The sequence below is a fragment of the Crocodylus porosus genome, unplaced genomic scaffold, assembly GCF_001723895.1.
Source record: "Crocodylus porosus isolate Cpor-Errol unplaced genomic scaffold, CroPor_comp1, whole genome shotgun sequence".
NCBI classification, from domain to species: domain Eukaryota; kingdom Metazoa; phylum Chordata; order Crocodylia; family Crocodylidae; genus Crocodylus; species Crocodylus porosus.
The window spans coordinates 36,134,721-36,154,412 of record NW_017728911.1 but is presented as its reverse complement, the minus strand read 5'-3'; the positions used below and the strand labels follow the sequence as shown (position 1 = coordinate 36,154,412).

Below are 19,692 nucleotides of genomic sequence, written 5' to 3'. Positions count from 1 at the left end.
TCACTCCCTACCTGCTATCCTCCAGCCTCCCAGTGTACTGGGGGAGACGGGGTGGGCAAGCAACCCCTCGCAGGCTGGAACTCTGCTAGCTTGCAAGGGAAAAGCTACTGTTTCCCACATTTTTCTATTTTAAAGGAGACTACATCTTTAAAGTTTGGGCACAACCCTTTCACATATTCCTGGGACCCACTTTTGGGTTGTGACCCATGGGTTGAGAAACCCCACTCTAAGACACTTGCGCCCAAAGACATCTCCGGGGTTCCCAGGCCCCCAAAGCTCTTCATAATTAGATATGGTGAAAGTCAATGCAATAGTGAAGAGAGGAGAAGCTTCACTGATGGCAGGAAGAAAATATTTCCCCCTCCCTCTTCACCAGATGTCATCTCCTCCAAAGCTGCACCTTCAAGTTTGAGAGCTATGGATATATTTATCTACCGTTTACTTGGAGAAACCATGTGGTTTCATCTCTACATCACAAGATACATAGCTGGCTTCAGAGTCCTTCTGGAAAGCAGTGTTTTGCAAATCTTTTGCAACAAACAATTACAATGTTATTACATTTCATTAAAAAGCATGCCATTTATAGTGAACTGTAGACCTGATGCCAAGCTCTGGCTGAAAACTCTTCGAGTTTCTCACCTGCGCAAGCAAATACATGCTTGGGAGCAGAGGGCTGCATTTGCCCAATGCTATCAACAATCTTTTTGTTAATCACAGCTGCAGGGTTTCGTTGCACAGCACTGACCATTGGACAGCTCAGATTTTTTGCTCATTAACCCATTTGCACTTTAATCCCTCTTACTGGCTATCTAAGACCACCCCAGAAGAAGGTGGTTTGCATTTAATACACGTGCCGGCAGAGGTGGCAGTAGCAGGTGCTGACTCCTGCAGCTTTGCCTAGCAATCAGTGAACTGTTCTGCACCTTTCTAAAAGTCAGCCCACACCTTCCTCAAAACTCTACGCCCTCCTCCATTTTACCTTCTCCCTCCCAATTCCCCCTCATTTTAACTGCTTATCATCAAAAATATGCATCTTTTTCTAGCACTGGCTGTTTTTCCTGCACCTGAAAGTAACATAAATCAGCAGTCCTGTGAAGTCCTCTCAGATCTTTTTGGCCATTAAGGAACTTTACCTTGTCAATTAGCTTTAAGTTAACGCCTGCTATGAGAATCATCTCAGCTATGTCTTGTCTCCCATGTTCTGCAGCAATATGCAGCGCGGTTTGCTGCCTCTGTGTAAAAAGAAAGGAGAGATTCAACATCGGGCACGAATGCTGGCTGAGAACGACAGGAAGAAATACGGGCACGTATAATGGAACCAGCTGACACTGCTGAACTGCATATTCCTATACACGTTTTGCTCTCTCTACTACCTAACTCAGTCTCGTTGATATTAATGTCAAATGTCCCATTGGCTTGGATGCACCAGGGGACTCCAAGATGGGATTCTGGCTTGTCTTGGCACTATCGATGGGAAGTTCTTTGTGGTACATACTTCAGCCTAACAATATCTGAGCCTGTAACACACCTTTGGGACCCCCAATTGGACATTTCCAGCCATATATATCAAGCAGAGGGATGTTTGGGAAATGGACAGTCTTCCCTGTCTTCTTTCCATGGATAACCATATCAGATGGATACTGGCTCTACCTCTCTAAGGCCTAAATCAAGCTATACCATGCTGGTGATTTCCCTTAAAGTCGAAACGAGGGCTGGTCCTTTAGTGGAAAATTCCAGGTCGCATACAAGAAACCAAGCCAAGAAACAACATAGCAAATCGATACAGGCACTAAGCCAACTCAAATGCATACTGAGAGCGGATTTCTAGTATGGCGATAATGAACTAAAAATCCAATGACCGGCTGGAAGAGATCTGTTTGCGTAACAGATGCATTGCTTGCAACACCACTGTTTGGCCTAAGAACCAACCAAGGTCCATTCCTGGTTTTCACGTAGAGTCTTTCTTAATGTTCTCCAAATTATCCATGTGTGCCCAAACCTCTGCTGCTTGCTCACAGCTCAGAGTGGTAAGGGCCTGGACATGCAGACCTGTATACAGACCAGCCAGGAAACCTCACCCACAGAGGGTTCATGGGGTCCAACCAAGGACCTGCTTGGAAAATGCAAACAACTCAGCCACTTCGGAGTTTTGTGAGCTGAATCTCCATGTTCCCCATGTTTTGAACGCTGTCTGTTACATATGCACCCCTGCTCAGTTCCCAGTCTTACGTTATCTGGGATGTCCAGGTCACATTCTGCATCGATGAGGAGTTTAACCAGGGCTGGGAAGTTGTTCAGCACCGCTATGTGCACAGCTGAGGCATTTTGCTGTGGAAAGAAGATGCGTTATTTGCCACGGCTCTATAGCTTATATGCAGCATTCTGCCTTGCAATCTACTTATTAAGGGTCCCGGCACCTGGGCTAGGACACAAAGGCTATGAATCCCCAATTCTAAAACACTCCTTTTTCGTTGCCATTCATGCACCTATCGGATCAGCAGCAACTGACATTTTTATGGATTCCTCAAGGGAATGAAGTACAGGCCAGGTGCAGCCTTGCTCCTACTGGTATCAATGAGGACAAGATAGGAAACGAAAGCAAGCTGTTGCTTTCAGGCAGACAAGTCTTCCGAAGGCAAATGCCAGAGATAGTTTATAGGCAGACACACCTGCTCAGCCTGTGCCAGCACAGCATTTGCCGGGCTGCATGACGGGGAAGAGCGGTTTACGATGGCCAGAGGAGGTGCTCACAGACAGCAGATCCAGGTCTCCTATCATCTGCCTCCCATGACTGTATCCAGAATCTGGCCCCATCTGTTTAGAAAAGCTCAAAATCATGTTGTGCAGCTTACGTGATTGACGGCCTCTGCATGGATTCCAGCATCCACAAGGACCCGGGCTATATCTTCATAGCCGTGCAGTGCAGCATAATGAAGGCAGTTCATCTGTTTCTGAGACATGCACCAAAAAACAGGTGGATATTAAGCCAAGGCATTTTATCAAGCAAAGGACCTTTCTCCCTTTGGGCCTTTGTTCATTCTGCTTCTCAGAGGTCCCAGCTATAGCCGCTTCCTCAGAGAATGCCCTTCCCTTCCCCTGGGGAACTGGTGCAAGCCACAAGGGGCACAGCAATACTGGGGTGATGATCAGATGTCAGCTGGAGACAGCCCAAAGCCAAGACACGAACAGCTTTACCATGGAGTTGTCACTCTGATTTAATGGTGTCTTGATTCTGCATGTCCTGCACTGATAATCGCTTTTCTCCAATGCAGATGATTTTCACTATCACCCAGTCACCTCGATATCCTTTAGAAACCCCAAATGACCTTTCTTTTGGTGAAGGGGTGTAGGTTGTAGCCGTGTTGGTCTAAGGACATAGGCAGACAAGGTTCTTTGGGTGAATCTGGTATCTTTTATTAGACCAACTATTAGGATACAAAGCAGTATCAACTACTAGGATACAAAGGATGCAGGTCTTCTTCTTGGTGGCATTTTGGTCCCCAAACACTTTTGTCCTGATACACCAAACCCTCTGTCCTGATATACTGGTCTCTTAACTGGAGAACGCGAGTTTTCAGAGGGAAAGAAGAGCGCTCCTTAGTCCATCTGATTCTAGTGACAGACCTCATCCTCAGAGGGAACTTCACTTTAATTAATGGGGAATGGGTCTCCTAGCCTGATTTTCTATGACAAAAGAAACGGTGTCTTTGCTGTCCTAGGAATAGTGCAGCATAAATACCTCAACTATCAGCACTGCCCACAAGAACGCGGGTGTCTGTTCTGTTAGGGTCTACGCTCTCTGAGAAGCCATTAAAGAAGTCCCAGGAACTACAGCTGGGGGCCTGTTGCATGACAATGAACAAATCATTGTACAAGCTTGGGAAAGAAACAACAGGAATCTAATATTGCCGCAGCTCAAACCTGTCTGAGCTGGCCTGACACCGAGTCCTTGCTTCAATTGCCAGATTACTTACAAAAAGGCACCCCAAAACACCTCCAGCGGGAAGACAAAGGAGACCACTGTCAGGGCTTCAGGGCAAGCAGGCTGCCACACAAGCGTTTGAGACCTACTCCTTTGGCAAAGGGCTGTTTCACCCTCCATTAATACTGATGTCACACAGCCGCTGGAAGGTGGAAGGGTAGGACTTAACCCTTCTTACGTTGCCACCTGCACACAGAGCAAGCCGTACAGCTGCTGCCCGAGTGGGAAACGACTGAGAATAAAGCCAGCTTCCAACAGTCCTCGCTTACTTGGGTTTGGAGGTTGACGCTGCAACCAGCTTCCAAGAGGAGCTTTACGCAGTCATAATGCCCTCCGTCGGCAGCCGAGTGCAGGGCAGTTTGTCCTTCCTGGGAACAAGAACAAGAGACAAAGCTGAACCTGGGCATGGATGCCAAGAGGGGCCTTTCACAGAGCAAGGCTCGGTACCGGTGAGCTGGATGCGCCAGCTGGGTGACACAAGGGAGTCTGTTCAGAGGCGTGGGATCCTTGGGCCTCTTCAGTCAGCAACGTGCTCCCGTGCCAGTTGTACATACCAGGGGTTCACGCCCACTCCAGACTAGTGTTAAGGAATCACTCACCACCATCGACATTACTGATAGCGTGGTGTTTGCCACAGCTTTCAGAGTCGTCTCTCACCTTCCTTGCATCGGCAAAGCTCCCTCTGAAGTCAGGCTCCACTCCGCACTGACTTCAGAGGGAGCTTTGCCTATGCAGGGAAGGTGACAGAGGACTCTGAAAGCTGTGGCAAACCATGCATAATATTCTGTCCCTGCACCCTCTGCCTCCAGGGAGTGATTTCACCCACATGGCCTACATATTTAACAACAGGGGCAATCTAAAATGGACTCCATACCAAACGCCTGGAATTCATCTACTTCAGCTGACTGCTGCCACAGCCATCAAATTAAAGATATTTTTAGGGCAGCTGGGACATTTGGTAATAAAAACAAACAGGATGGCATATTGCCCACTTTACAGTTGGGTAAGCTGAGGCACAGGGTCACAAATGATATCCCAGAAGTCACAGTGAGTCATGGGAAGAGTTGGGAATCTATGCCACTGGACTGCTGCTCCTGTAACTACTACAGCATACTTTCCCCTATGAAGAAGGCCCCATGAGCTTTTCCAAGGACGTTTATCTACATTCACTGCTACTGTGTGCACAAGGCAAAGCTGATCAGGGAGGGATTCATGCAGAAGTAGCACTGGCTGATAAAACTATCAGATGAGACTGCTTCCCTTCCCTTTCCGATCACCTTATTTACTATGCAAAGACAGCAGTTAAGATTTAAGTTTATCAAGGATTAATTTAAATTGGGAGACTGAGTGAAACCGCCCCAGGGCTCAACTGGATATTTGCTAGTCGAGACTTTAAGTAATGTTCTCATCACAAACTGGTAACCTGAACAGCAGAAGATATCAAATCGAGAGACTAGTTGTTCAGTGAACAGATCAATGTTCTTATGCAGGACTTGATGCATCTTAAAACAACGTTCATTAACCACGTAGGCACCTGAATATTCAAGAGCGTGGGACTGTAGTGGGGGAGAAAAGGTAATAGTCAAGTTAGTTCAACAGTTACATGAACTGTGAGTTGTTTCCTTCCCCTCTAGAGTGGTCCTTCTCCAGGGTCTTCTGAACCTGTATTAAACAAACTACACAGGCAGTGCCCTTGTCTTCCCTGCTTTCGTCTACGGCACGTGGCAGAGTATTGCTGGTGCTTCTAATTTTGCGCTTTATAGTTGTGCACAAGGCTTTGCAGGGGCACGTTTGGGAATTTCTTGGGCAAATGACAGCCTGAGAACACAAAGCCCCTTCCAGGCCTGTGTTCCTACAACAAAGGTAAAGGGAGTCAATTAGTGTTTAGTTTGGAGTCAATAGGGATATTGCTTCTTGCAAAGAAACTGCATGTGTCCAGCACTTTGGATCTGCACATTTTAAATAAACCCAGCGAGGTCCATAAGCCAGTTCTTAGCACGGAGCCCAGGAGTCCTGACCGCACCAGCCAACACGGGAGGCTGCCTCTAAAAATCAGGAGGGATGTTTGCTTGGGTTTCTTTTATTTACTCACCATGTTCTTTTCATCCAGGTCCACTCCAACTCCGACAATCTTCTGTAGCACCGCCAAATGCCCATTTTTAGCAGCTAAATGTAGGGCTGTATTCTTTTCCTGCGTGCAAACATTGCTTCTTGTGTAAAACCTCCATGGCCAAGCACTCGGGCAAAGCAGCTCTGTATGAACCGGTTCCCAGGATGATGCAAAAAAAGCTTTTCTAACCATCAGCAGAACAAGACTGAACAACCTTCCAGCAGCAGTAGTGGGGCGATAAGCCAAACTGGTTTTAGGAGGAAGCTGAATACATTTAGGAATTAAACTATATAAAGTGGCTGCCTGGGGATAAGACTTGATGACCCTGGATGTCCCTGCCAGTTTCTTGTTTCCGTCTGACCCAACAGCAAACCTGGGAGTCATTCTTCTGTCAAATAATCACCCATTAAGAAAAATAACTGATTCAGTTCTGATGAAGGGGTGCTATGTCTGCCAAGAAACTAGAGCACCAAAGGGAGGCAAAGACAATTTTCTGTTTAAGCATTTAAGCCAGGGGTTCTTAGCCTTTTTTGTGCCATGGACCCCTTTGGCAGTCTGGTGAAGCCTATGGACCCCTTCTCAGAATAATGAGCGTCTGTTGACAGGAAGACTGCGATCACGTGCGATCTAGCGGCAGGTCTAATAACTACCATAATTTCGAAGTAGTGATGAGCGTAAATGATATTTCGAGATATCTGTAACAACTGTAATGTGATATGAAAATATCTGTGATTTCTATTGGTGACAGTCACAGGTATTGCTAATACTACTGTGGTTTGTTGCCTACATTCATAATTGAAGGAAATGCTAAATTTCAGTTAGAGGTTAGTGAAAATAAAGATGTAATTTTTTTCCCATCCAAGTTCATGGACCCCCTGAAATCTATCCACAGACCCCTTGGGGGTCCGTGAACCCCAGGTTAAGAACCCTGATTTAAGCGCTGCTTTTGAACAATTCGCTTCTCCCCACTCCTCAAATTTAAATCCTTGTTGAATGCAATTCTGGCAGCAATTAGACAATGAATAAGCTTCCCATCACCGTGGGATCTCATCACTGCAGTGCCAGTGCTGCTTCTGATTTCTGACTCCAGAGCGCTGGAGTTTGGGTATCTGAGGACTTTCTCCCCAGGAAGCAAATGTCTCCTGTCTCTCTTATCCATCTGCTTTACTTCTACGTTCCTCACTGCCACACTACAGGAGCTCCACACGGCTCAGCAAATCACAGGGTACGTATTTTCCTGTGAACAAGCTGAACGTGTGCCGCTCTCTTCTGTCACTCCTCTGGCACTAGCCTCCTAACAAATATTCTCTTGTGGAGCGAGAAGTATCTGTCCTTCCCACACTGGGGACCTAGCAACTGTCTCCAGGAGAACAAATAAATTGGCTTTATTCCATAAATTCAGGCTGCCACTTCATCGTAATGCAGGGTTAGGGTTATAACCCCGTGGTCCACAAAGTCCCCCCCAGCTCCAGGGCCTATCCACAGCTTCAGTGCCTTCCTGCTGGGCTTGCAAATGGACGGGGGAAGAAGTCCACGGAACAGGCAGGACACAGAGCTACCGCAGACCAGCGTACAGCCAACCGGCCCGAGCACGTGCTCACCGACCACCCAAATCGAGACCCTATTGCCAATCCCTTGCATCATTTAGGTCATTATTCCAATGCTCTGCCCCGAACACCAGCTTCTGTCTGTACCTTGTCTCGCATGCCACGGGAACACCCCACTCGGATTAGGAATTCCACCGCCTCCAGCCTCCCGTGCTCTGCAGCCAGGTGAAGGGCCGTCCTGTCCATCTGCAGTTCGGAAGTGAAAAACAGAAACACCAAGGCAAAGGTTGACAGCTGAGAATAACCTGGATACCCGACGCATGGAAGATAACGAATTTTAGCCAATTTTTAAAAAAGAGATCTTCGTATTTTCCCAAGCGGGAAGCAACTGTGACCACCTGAAACCTGAGATCCTGCTCTCACCTTGGTTCAAAGTAATTTGCATCATCACCGATCCTCACAGGAGGCGAGAGGCTTCATACCAGCTATGAACTGCCTGTCCAGAGGAGTTTTCCATCTATTGACTCCTCTGTGAAATCCTATGAAATATGACCTTTCATTTCTACCCAGGAGAACTTTTACAATCTTTTCTCCGATGCCTGATGAAGGGAGTCTGTGCCTGAAAGCTTGCAATTACAGAATTTTTTTTGCAAAAATCTTGTTGGTCTAATAAAAGGTATCACCTCTGCTATGAGTCCTGATTGCCTTTTCCTCTAGGCCAATACAGCTACAACCTGGATGCCTAACACTAGCACTAAGGTAATGACTCTTGCTGAAGGCATTAGAAGTAGACTTCCCCCAACAGCTACGCACTACAAGAATAGTTTTGTCTCCTCCTGGCAGTAACTAGCATTGAGCCTTAAAAGATTTTATACATCGCCAGCAGTTCCTCTGCTTTCACATTTGGGGGTGATCTTAGGGAAAAAAAAAAAGAGCTGAGATGAACCACCTGCCTGGCACTAACAACTCCATGCCCTTTGGTTTCATCTGGCAAAATAAAAGGCAAAGAGAATGTCAATATTTATTTCAACACGAAGAAAGGAAAATAGGCAGCTTATCAAAAGGTATTTAAAGCTTAAAAGCCAAAGAGAAAGCAAAAATGATCTGAAGCTTCAATTATCCCATGAGTCATTTTTTTTTTTAAAAAACACCTTCTTGGGTGTAGGTAATTGCTGGTGCAACCCACTTTATGTGCCTGGGGAAGAGAAAGGATCCCCGCAGGAGTGGTGTGGGGCGAAGAGAGGGCAGCAAGGGCTATGACTGAAGACAGCGAGGGGGCAATGGCACTCGGGAGCTGGGCTCAGTCCTGTGCTTTCTGATGACCGAGGCGGGACCCGCCTGCAGCAATCAAGCAGGAAGGAACCGCTTGGCGACAGGGACCGTTGTTTACCAAAGGCATGCCCATGCCCTGCTGTGTCATTAATGCGGCCTGGCTTGCAACTCCCCAGGGTGAGGCTGCCGGGCACAGCACCATCCTGCCACTCGGAGTCCATAAGTACTGACTATACTTTCCTGGCGATTCCCATACAAAACTGCATTTGGAGGAGCTGGGCATTTTGCCCCGGGCGAAAATCAAGTCATTCTCGTGATAACATCTGGCTCAACCGTCCCACCTCGCACCCCACGGACAGCTTCCAGGACACGCTTAAAACGAGATGCAGTTCCACAGGAGGACAAGTACGAGGAGTGGGGCTGGAGGAAGAAGCCAGCCTGCGGCATTGCCCTGGAAGCCAGATCCTGGATTCACCTTCTCCACGCATCTAAGGAGACGCGATCCCAGGACTCAATCCTGCTCCTGCTGAAACCCAGGGGCACGCTGCCAGGAATAGCACGAAAGTGAGGCTGCTTTACGGCCTTACTACCTTGTCCGTCTTGTCCACGCGCACATTCTCCAGGTCCTCCACGATGAACTCCATCACCTTGACGTGACCTCTCTGGGCCGCGCAGTGGAGCAGGTTCCTACCATGCTAGAGTGGGAAGCAAGCCACATTTGCTTAATGAGTCAGAAGCTGCATTACATCACTGCTGTAATAGCTTCTTCCTGGTGAAAAAACCTCATTCACTGCCTTCCTGCAGCTCCCCGGCTAAAGCCAGCCAGGGCTGCAGATGGCTAATTGTTTCCCCAAAATGTTGATGTTCTCTCTTTCTCAGCAGAGGTTTATTTTTAAAACATATCTACTGCTGATTTATTAATGCTCCTTCTTGTCTCTACAGCACCTTCCATCTGGGGCTTTCAGAGTTGCAGACTGCAGAAACCTCTCTGGAACAAAAAATATGATAGCTATGTACTAGCTCAGCTAGGCCCAGAGATGTGAAACAGCTTCCCTAAGCCTGTGGCCACCCAGTGGGACAGAGACAGAGCCAGGAGTGGCACGCAGCTTCACCCGCTCCCCTGTATCCCCTGCAGGGAGTCAGTAAAAGGATGTCAGCTAACAGGGAAGACTGAGCAGCTCACGCCAGCACTGAGTTCTTCCTATTGCAAACCTTTCCCCTCCCATGACTGTGCAATGCAGGACGTGGCATCTGCTTGCCACAGATGAAGCAAAATAAATATATACACATCCCTGCAAAGGGCAGGTAGGTTTCTTTGTCCTGATAAACTCACTGTCTCGCTGCAGCTATTTCTAGTCTCAAGGAAAAAGGCTCTAGTCTTCTTATTCAATCACATATAAAACGCTTGTGCTCTCCATTGTGCAGGTTGGATGCCTGGGGCTGCCTCCTAAAAAGACCATCTCTCAACACAATGGACTGGCTGCACGCTGGGCTCCTGAGAGAGAGCCGAATAGCCTCACACACCGGGAAGGACACTTCAATTTATGTATGTCAACTCCTGAAGCTACCGCAACCTAGCCAAGAATCGGATCAGAGAGGTCACGGCAGCCACTGAAACAGGCGGCTGCTGACCCTCCGTATAGGGGGCAAGAACCCGTTGTCATCCCGCTCCATCTCAGGTGACTGCGGCCCAGGAACAACCACCAGCCTGCGATGGGCACTTCCGTGCGCTGTGCCCTCGCTAGAAGAACTGGGCAAAAACCGTGGAAACAGGCCCGTGTTGGACAGCCTCGCTGTGGGTAGAGGCCTTCAAGCAGGAGTGGCAAGTGAACCAAAAAGGATGTGGCTGGGTGTGATAATACGAGGCTCTCTTCTTAGAGGCAGTCACAGTGCAGAAAATGGATTGCCACGGCGGACACAAATACAGAGCCATGGGCATATCCAGAGGGCTTTGGGGAGTGGACAGTGCTGGCGCTGTACATTTTCCCCATCATGTTAATAAAATAAATGATGGTGCCTGTGTGCCTGGACACTGATGGGACTGGGCAAAAGGAGCAGCAGGGCGAGAGATCCTGGGATAGGGGTTGCAGGAGTTGCCCCGATACTACTCAGGAGTAACCCCTGCAGCGATTGCCCCCGGGGTGCAGGCAGCTCCATTGTGCCCATACGGACCCAGTCATGGGGCACTGGTGCCTCCTGAGTCTGGGGGGACACCAGCAGAAGCCAGCAACAGCGTTAGCAGTGGGGACGGGGCTGGTGAGCACCCGCAGCTGCCGATGATGTCAGCAGCAGGGATAACCCTGTTGGGGAGGGGCACGTGCCCCCCCACCAGTCACCTACGGACCCAGCTTTGCGGCCTGTTGTGGCAGCCAGTCTCTCAGCTCTCCCATTCTCTGCCAGCTGCAATGACCGAGCAACCACCCTCCCCTATTGCTCCCTGGCTCTGGACAGCCGAGGACAGGACACAGGAGCAAGCTGCCTCACCTTATTTACACAGGTGACCTTGGCCCCAGCGTTGACGAGGATCTGAAGGATGCGCAGGTGGCCGAACCAAGCCGAGAGGAGAAGCGCGTTCATTCCAAACTGGAGGAAGGAGCACAGATCTCTTCAGTCTTGCCATCCCCCCAGGCCCACCCCACAACAATACTGCCAGACGCCCCATGCCAGACCTCGGAGGGAATCTGCATGAGCAATACTTAATTTTTAAATATTTAATATTTAATGTGGGGTTCTCTTTTAAGAGCCCTTCCTTCCCCCTGCCAGTTCGATCCCCCTCTCCTCACTGCTCTTCCTGCTCTGGGGAGATCAGTAGCTGCTGAAGAACCCGTCGATCCGCTGATAGGAAAGCGATCCTCCCTGTCAGCCCATTGCTCCCAGGTAGGACTATGTTGGCCAGACACCACTTGTTGGCCAGCAAACCACTAACACAACAGGTCCACCCTCACAGCCTGGCTGGAAGCATCAGCGTGGCGGCCAAGGATGAGATGGGACTGGAGTAACTACTGCCTTCAGAGCAAGGCTGAGACGCAGTGCAAGGGAAGCACACACGGCTTCTGCTTGTGCACCCAACCCATTCCCCAAGCACTATGCTGAATTTGAGATGAGATTTCCCACCCCGCCACCCCACGACCTGCAACGAGGCCTTCAAAGGAGAGGCACGGTCATACATGGTCTTCATCATCCAGCGCCATGTCGTGCTCCAGAAGCAGCCGCACAGCTTGCTCATGCCCAGCTCCAGCGGCCCAGTGCAGAGCAGTTCTGTCTATCTGGAGAGGAAGAGAGAAAGGAGCCAAGTGGCTACAGGCCTGGCCTGAAGCCTTGGTTGCACTGAAGTCAATGTCCAAGCTGCGTTTGACCTCACTGGGGCCAGGAGGTTACTCGCAGTTTGTGTTCAGTCAGCAAACTGCATCCTTCGCTATACCGCTTAGCAACGAAACATGGGAATAGGGGCAAGAGGAAGACTACTAGGGTCTTTTGCAGCGCTAGTCTCAGGTCTCCAAGTCTTTGTTTTATTAAGAGTTGGAAGCCACAGAAGCAATGGTCAGTGCCCCCTCGTGGGCTTGGCCCACACAGCACAGCTGGCCAGCAGACCTCCTGCCAAGCTGCCGGCACATCTCTGCATGCACCCACCTTTCCGCTGGCAGGCTTCCCCTCCCTCCTACCCCACCCCATGATGTGTGGAATAAGACTTCTGCTGCTGCCCAGAAGGCACGAGGAGATGCCCCCACGCCCTCAGCCAGGTGCCGCAGCCCCTTCAGCAGCCGGGCTGCACTTCGTGCGGTGGCAGCCCACATGCTGAGTGGAGCTGCACTGACCCCCCCACCAGACAGGTGTACGTGTGCTCTGATGGCTTGGAGGCAATGGCAGGCATGTACCACCAGAAGCCGAGCCCAAATGCAGCCCCACGCGAGCCAGGGACAGCCAGAACCCACAGCACTTTCCCAAAACATTTCTGTGAATGCTGCAAGAGACCCATCTGTGCACACGGGTCCCTCCCAATGTGTGTGGGCAGTGACCTGGCCTGGAGCAAGGCCTGCCCCCTTACTGGAAGCCCCACGGGGCAGGGACCGAGACTGGCACTACTGAGTCCTGCTCCATAGCACCTGGGCTTCCTAGATGCCTTGGCAATAAGTAATGATTAATGTTAATAAATGCTGGCACACCGTTCTTTGAAAATGTGGCCCTTAAAATGTTGGGTACAACAAGGGGCTCGGATATTGATACAGGTACTGATCGCTGTAGTAGATGGGTGGATGGGCTGGATTGAACATAGCCTTAAGTATGGCCACGATGCTGTGATCCTCGACTTCCTGTGCACTGATCGCAGCTTTCAGATCCTTTCAAGCTGCCCCGAGATGCCAGCACGTTGCAACACCTGCTCCACACTAATGGGGTGACTTTAAGCTTTGCCCAACCAACAGTAACGTGATGGAGCATGGAGACGCAGCCTGAACACCACCCCGTCTGTGCTACCTGCAGCCCTCGCGGTCCCACTGCTGCCAGAACGCCTGAAGGACCTACATTGTTTCTGGCTTTGATGTCCACCCCTCTCCGGATCAGCTCCTCCATCCTGGCCGTGTCATTACGCTTCGCGGCATCGTGGAATTCTTTCTCCGAACAGAGCACTGAAACGCAAGAGAGGGTCACATGTGGGAGCCATTCAGACACGGGCGCTTTGCAGCTGCCAGGAGTAACCTGCCCCTTGCTCGCCGCTTCCACTCATTCATTAACTCTGACACGTCTTTGGGGGGGGAATTCCAGAGCCCGGTACTTTCCGCTCCCTTCCAGACACCTGCAGACGCAAAACGCCCTGCCTTCTTACCCACCTGCGTCTTAGCGAGCGCTTTATCTGGCCCCACCGGGTTCTTAGTCATGGCAAATTGATTTAAATCATGGTTTAAATCACTGGTCAGGAAGCCCGGAGTTAGACTCCCTAGGCCTGACGAAGGGTGACCATGCCCGAAAGCTTGCTAAGAACTTCTTTCCAACTACTCAGTTCGTCAAATAAAAGAGCCGACATCTTTTATTATTATTAAAGAACCTGGCCTGCCTTGAGTTAATCATCGTTTTCTACAAAAAGTGCGTTCTTGCGGTTTGATATCTTCTATTCATTTCACTGTTTGAAACTTTGCACTCTTAGAGAAAGGTAAGGGCTTGACCGTAGGTTTGCAAACTTGCAGAGAGAGAAGGGGCTGATGGGTGGGTAATCAGGTGTGTTATCTCTCATCTCCATACCCTGCTGTTAACAAGGACGTGATCTCTAGAGACACAAATCCGGTTTGAGAACTGAAACTAAGCGTCACAGAGATGCTTGATGGGACCTTCTAGCACTGGGTCCCATCAGGTAAAGTGGTTTTCTTGAATCTTTACTAATCTATAGAGGGGCCTCTGGGAACCCCGTAAGATTGGGTCCCTAATATAAATAGGACACAGCAGGCCGCGGACTATAAAACTTCTAAAGAGGTTACATGCATATACTGTCCCAAACAGTATATAATTAGAAGTTATAACCCCTATCCCATGATGATATCTTTGAGCTTTAACATATCTTAAATTAAAACTATATATAGGTTTATTGTTTTAAGCAAGCATCTTAAGAAAAAAAACCCACAAAAAATACAATTTAATAAAAAAACTGATTTAAATTAAAAAATCCAATTTTTTAGATTAAAAAAAAATGTTGCTTTTTAGCCACCTTCCTAAGAACACAATCCTTCCTCCTGCCCATCCCAGCACACTTCCCCCTCTGCTACTTGTGACTTTACTCTGGAACAGGCCTACTTCCCCCATTTAAATGAGGCACGGGCAGCTCATGTAACTGGCCTGAGGTCACGCAGCAAGTCAGTGGCAGAGGTGACCCCCACCCAACCCCGACGCTTCCCCTTCTTTAGGTCACGTTCAGCGCAGCGAGCAGTGTCTGGGGTTAGGGCTTCTCTCGTAGACCCTGCTTCTAACGGCCTGCGGCTTTACCAAGTGTTAGGAATTTGCCCTGAGATGTTCCACACGGTGGGAGCATCACAGGCTGAGCTTCCGAGTTGTAAGAATGAAGTTAGGGAAAAAATGTGCTGCTCTGCGCAGGTTCAAAAACAGACATTTTTGCAACTGCTTCATTGCTAAGAAGCTTGGACACCTCCAGGCCTTTGCAGAAGGGGCTCGACATCTAGCACGGTGCTTCCGCGGGGTCAGGGATGTGACTGTTAGCATGTGACCCGCCTCTGAATGCACTCACGTTGCTAAAGGTTGTGTCGGTGCACATGTGCCAAGAGCTGGATTCAGATCATGCAGGCAACCTGCAGCCTGGCCCATCCTAAATTCGGAACGGCTGAGCTTGCGACTTTGTTCCTTCGAAGCCCAGTATTATAGGTCGAGGGTCTGGTTCTTATTTACACCCCCTTCCAAGCCTGTCGATACAGCCAGAGCAATGCAAAGGGGCCTGAGTGTGAGAATGTTGCATCCTCTTAATCAAATGTCTTAATTAATACCTATGGTGAGCCTGAGTCAGCAGAGTAACATCATCTAGAGAGGTTACTTCCCAGTCTCCTACAATAGCTAGTGATTAGTTTTTATATGCTATATTCCTCTGAATGCAAGATGCCCTTGAAGATGCACCCACGTTTTCAGGTTCTCAACTTCAAGAAAATAATCACTCGACACATTTCCAAGGATGCAACTTCTGCAGGATCTATAAGGGCTTTTGACCTTTCAGAAGAAATATCTGGTTGCAAAAAGCTCACCTTGTACTTGAAGGAATATGGGAAATTAATGAAGAAGGACTACTCTGAACACCACCACCGCTGAGAAAAGCAGAGTTTACGCTGCACAGATAGAAGTGATCGAAGAGGATTTACTAGTCAGTGTGGGCATGGTGTTAGCTCATTTTACCAGCTCCCTGCTTTACTGGAGAAACCTCCCTGCTAACAAGTGAAAACCAGCCCCCATCTCCTTGCAGCGAAGCTGGCAGCATGGCTTTAGCGCTGGATTTATGTCAAGACATTGTCGGCCACCCCCATCCAGCAGGTGCTTTCTCTTTTATCGGGTCCCGTTTCTGTTCCAGTCTGTTCGGCGCGATGCCGCCGACGGGTGATTAATTCAGACACGAGGCTTGTCACATCTGGTTGTGGATCCTGCACGGCACCCCTGCGCTCTGCTAGTTTTCCTTTCCCTTCCCGGCTCTAGTGTGCTCTACGGAGGGATGCTCCCCGCTGTTCACGAGCCAGAGAGCTCATTTTGCAACGTGGATTTTGCTCGCTAAGCTTGCTCCCTAGGGGCTAGGCCATCGATTGCCTCCAGCACCATCAACCAAGGGGACAGGGAATCCCTGGTCGAGGATAAGACTCCCCTCATGTGCCTTTTCCACAAGCTCCGCACCCCCTATAAAGGGACCACAGGAAGACCGTGAAGAAGATGCAGGATCCGGGGTTTCCGCTGGCTGAGTCTCCGCACGCAGTCCCTCGCACGCTAACGATCATACGAGATGCCAGGACATCCATGCTCGCAGCCAGCCAACAACTGCTCATCCCTGCTCCCCTAAACACGTGAGCTTTTGATGCTAGAGGTTTCCCTGCCCAGGCGGAGCGCTCCGGCAGAAATCTCCCCGGCAGGACACAATCTGGCCTTGTGATTTCACATGCTCCTCCGGATCTGGCCCCTCACCCCCAAATGGGTTTAACCTGGACGGTGGGAATGAATCTTCAGCCACAGTTAACAGGTCCTTCTCCATCTCCCGCCCCTGTCCTCCTCTCCTCCCCATGAATCAGGAATGCATTTCAGAGAAAAAGAGAGAAAAGCAGGAGGAGGAGGAGGATCCCACAGGTGCGAAGAGCCAATATTTACTTTTTCAAGAACTGGCTCGGAGACGCGTGATGTTTCCAGAGATGCACATACTGTGTAGGGCTGCGGCCACCTTTGCTTTGGGGAACAGCTCCGCGGACAAAGCTGCCTAAGCGTTGGGTTTCCTTGCACACGCTGGTGTTAGCCGAGTCAAATACAGTCAGATCTCAGCTCCCGCGCTGAGTCCTTATGTGGTTCTTAATTCACACTTTTTTGTTTTAATCAGACTTTCAAAGGCAAACGTGGATTTCTAGTTCCCCCTTTACCCAAGATAAGGCTCGCTTTTCTCGCAGCGAGCGGCACAATCCAAAGAATAAAATTACAGGAAGACTGAACTACGTGACCTCAACGGCGAAAACCCTAGACTGGGGGTGGCTAACCTGCGCTATGGGTGCCACGAGTGGCATGGGGCAGACTGGGCAAGGCACAGGCATAGTGCCAGATGGGGCAGGGAGCAGACCGTCAGATCAGACAGGGAGCCCTGGGCAGGAAGCAGAAAGCAGAGCAGCAGACCGGGTCTGGGAAAGGGACTGGAGTGGCACTCAGCCAGAGCGCAGGGCTAATTTATAGCATGCCTGGCAAAAAGGTTGGTGCCCACTGCCCTAGAAAATAGCTAGAACAAGCATACATGGGATTGTTACTTAGCCGCGCAATCCTTGCCCTCGAAAGACGAGCCGCTGGCCAGCGAGGGATTACCTCTGCGAGGCACTCCCACGCGTGAGCCGTCTTGCAGAACGGGGCATCCTATTTGGAAAAAGAAAAGCGTAACGCGTGCCTTGCACAGAAGCAGCCACGGAGCAATGCTCCTCCGCTCGGGGAACGTCAGAGGTTGAGCCGAGCTCGCCAGGGTAGCGTTATCCAGGATTCGTTCTGTTTGCTCAGTTATCACCGAGAAGGTCACGCAGGGCTTTTAATAACATCTGATTTCTCTTGCATCTACAGACCCAAATTCTTAGACTTCTGCTTTCATGTGTCAGTTAAACGTTTGGTCGCAGCTTTCTGCGAGACAACAGGAACCTAAGGTAAGAGAACAGATGTTGCCAAGAGCTGTCACAGGCTGAAGTTAACGAATATTGCATTAGTTGCCCGCCACCTGTTACCACTTAATGTGCGGTAGGCAAGGTGTCTCGGACAATGTTCACACACTTCAGTCATCGGGAACACAGAGGCACGCATGCGGATTGCGCCGATTCTTGTTTGCTTGGAAAACGAGCGGTGTAACTTCCCCCGCAGACTACAACAGGTGTGCAAAATGCCCACCACTGACATCCAGGCACTTAGCAGTACACAGGGGTGTATACGTTTTTTTGGAGGCAGCCTGCATGATCGAAATCTGTTGCATTTCCATAGAAAGATCTACCTAAGCGAGCACAATATATGCAGAGTTCTTAAAGTCATTGAAAAGACCGGTGGCTATATCAGGGGTGGGCAAAATGTGGCCCGGGGGCCAGATGCGGCCCACCAGGTCATTCTATCCGGCCCACGGGACCCCTAAAAAATACAGAAAATTAATATACATCTGCCACTGGCTGCCTGTCATGTAGCCTTCAATGGCTTGCCAAAACTCGGTAAGCGGCCCTCTGCCCAAAATAATTGTCCGCCCCTGAGCTACATCATAGCAGGACACCTGCCAGGCCAATACAGCTGCATCTGGCTCCCCCCGGATCTGTTTCTTAAGTAATTTGTGTCCGTAAGATGGCAAACTCGGCGTGGGGTGGGGGGCGAGGCAGCGTCACCACTGCGTGGCACTTAACATAAAGCAGTGCCAAGCCTGCCTGCAATCCTCCCAGCCGCCAGCACCACCTAACCAAGACTTTCCGCCCAGACGGCACCACGAACACGTGTAATTGTGGAGCAGCTGCGCCCTGCAGGGCCTGGCTCCACTGAAGGCAACGGGAATTCAGGCGCTGACTTTAGCAGCAGGAGCAGGGTTGCATGCATGTAGCCGTAGCCTGTTCGAGGAGGTCCAGCTCCGGGGCGGCGTCTTCACGCCACCCGGCAACACCAGCAGGCATGAGAACGATGCACATAGCTTACACAAATGAGGACTGCAGGCCGTTTCACGTGCAACGTTCGTTTCCGCCGATCAGAATAACAACTCGCCTAGGTCGCCGCTGATCCGGAGTGGCAGAGCTGCATTCGCACATGTTAGGGAAGCAGAAAGTCTAGTCTCTGATTAGTCAGGAGATGCCCAGCAGCCACTGACTCACTCGGACTGTAGAGAAATAAGGCTTTTATCCCAAGATCCCCAGTTCAAACCACAGCTTGGGCTGCAGTGGCTGCAATGTATTACTGGACAGGGTATGAGAAAAACGCCCGCAGGATTCAAATCAGCACCGCAAATGCCGTTTTCATCGCTGCACCCACTTAGGCAGCAAAGTTTCCTGCGTGTGGAGTACCTCCCTCAGCATTTTTTAACATTAGACTCGACAGTGCCTGGCATTCAGAAATATAAATTCTGCTATACTAAACCAGGTACAAAATAATCTGAATGATTTCTCATCAGTGCAATGCATCACCTGGAAGTTACTTTGCAAGGGAACAGCAAAGGACAGTGGCATGCAAAAAAGGTAATAAACCAGAAATCATACTGGGACACAGAACTGATTATGGCCACCCCAACCTTCAGTGTGTTTTCATACCTTTGTGTTGGGCCGGGAGGAAACGTCCACAAGAATGCAACCAAAATCTATCAGTCTATCACTGACAACAGTGAGGAAGATGAACTGTAGTATTACAGAAGCGCACATTGTTTCATAGGAAAATAAAAACAGAAGTGGTGGGTCCCCGTCCAGGTTTTACAAAACTTACTTATGAATTTTATGGTTTAGTCCGTTGTTTTGTTCCTGGCGATTGCTCCACTTGTAAAAGTACCGAAAGTCACTTGCTTCACCAGGATGCAAAACCATCCCTCTCCCACCCCCCAGGTGAAAACTAACCTTTCCTGGTTT

General features: G+C 49.7%; 1 protein-coding gene across 1 annotated transcript in view; it reads right to left on the bottom strand.

Moving 5' to 3' along the window:
- The window catches only part of ANKDD1A (ankyrin repeat and death domain containing 1A), a 20,975-nt gene extending 7,405 nt beyond the window's left edge, over positions 1 to 13,570 (bottom strand). Inside the window, exons 1-10 of the mRNA XM_019533805.1 lie at positions 13,433 to 13,570; positions 12,079 to 12,177; positions 11,396 to 11,494; positions 9,502 to 9,606; positions 7,787 to 7,885; positions 6,075 to 6,173; positions 4,252 to 4,350; positions 2,853 to 2,951; positions 2,230 to 2,328; positions 1,134 to 1,232 (exon numbers count right to left, since the gene is read on the bottom strand). Of these exons, the coding sequence (XP_019389350.1) occupies positions 1,134 to 1,232; positions 2,230 to 2,328; positions 2,853 to 2,951; positions 4,252 to 4,350; positions 6,075 to 6,173; positions 7,787 to 7,885; positions 9,502 to 9,606; positions 11,396 to 11,494; positions 12,079 to 12,177; positions 13,433 to 13,480 (945 nt within the window). The 5' untranslated portion in view covers positions 13,481 to 13,570. The remainder of the gene's footprint in view (positions 1 to 1,133; positions 1,233 to 2,229; positions 2,329 to 2,852; positions 2,952 to 4,251; positions 4,351 to 6,074; positions 6,174 to 7,786; positions 7,886 to 9,501; positions 9,607 to 11,395; positions 11,495 to 12,078; positions 12,178 to 13,432) is intronic.
- Between the last annotated feature and the right edge of the window lie 6,122 nt (positions 13,571 to 19,692).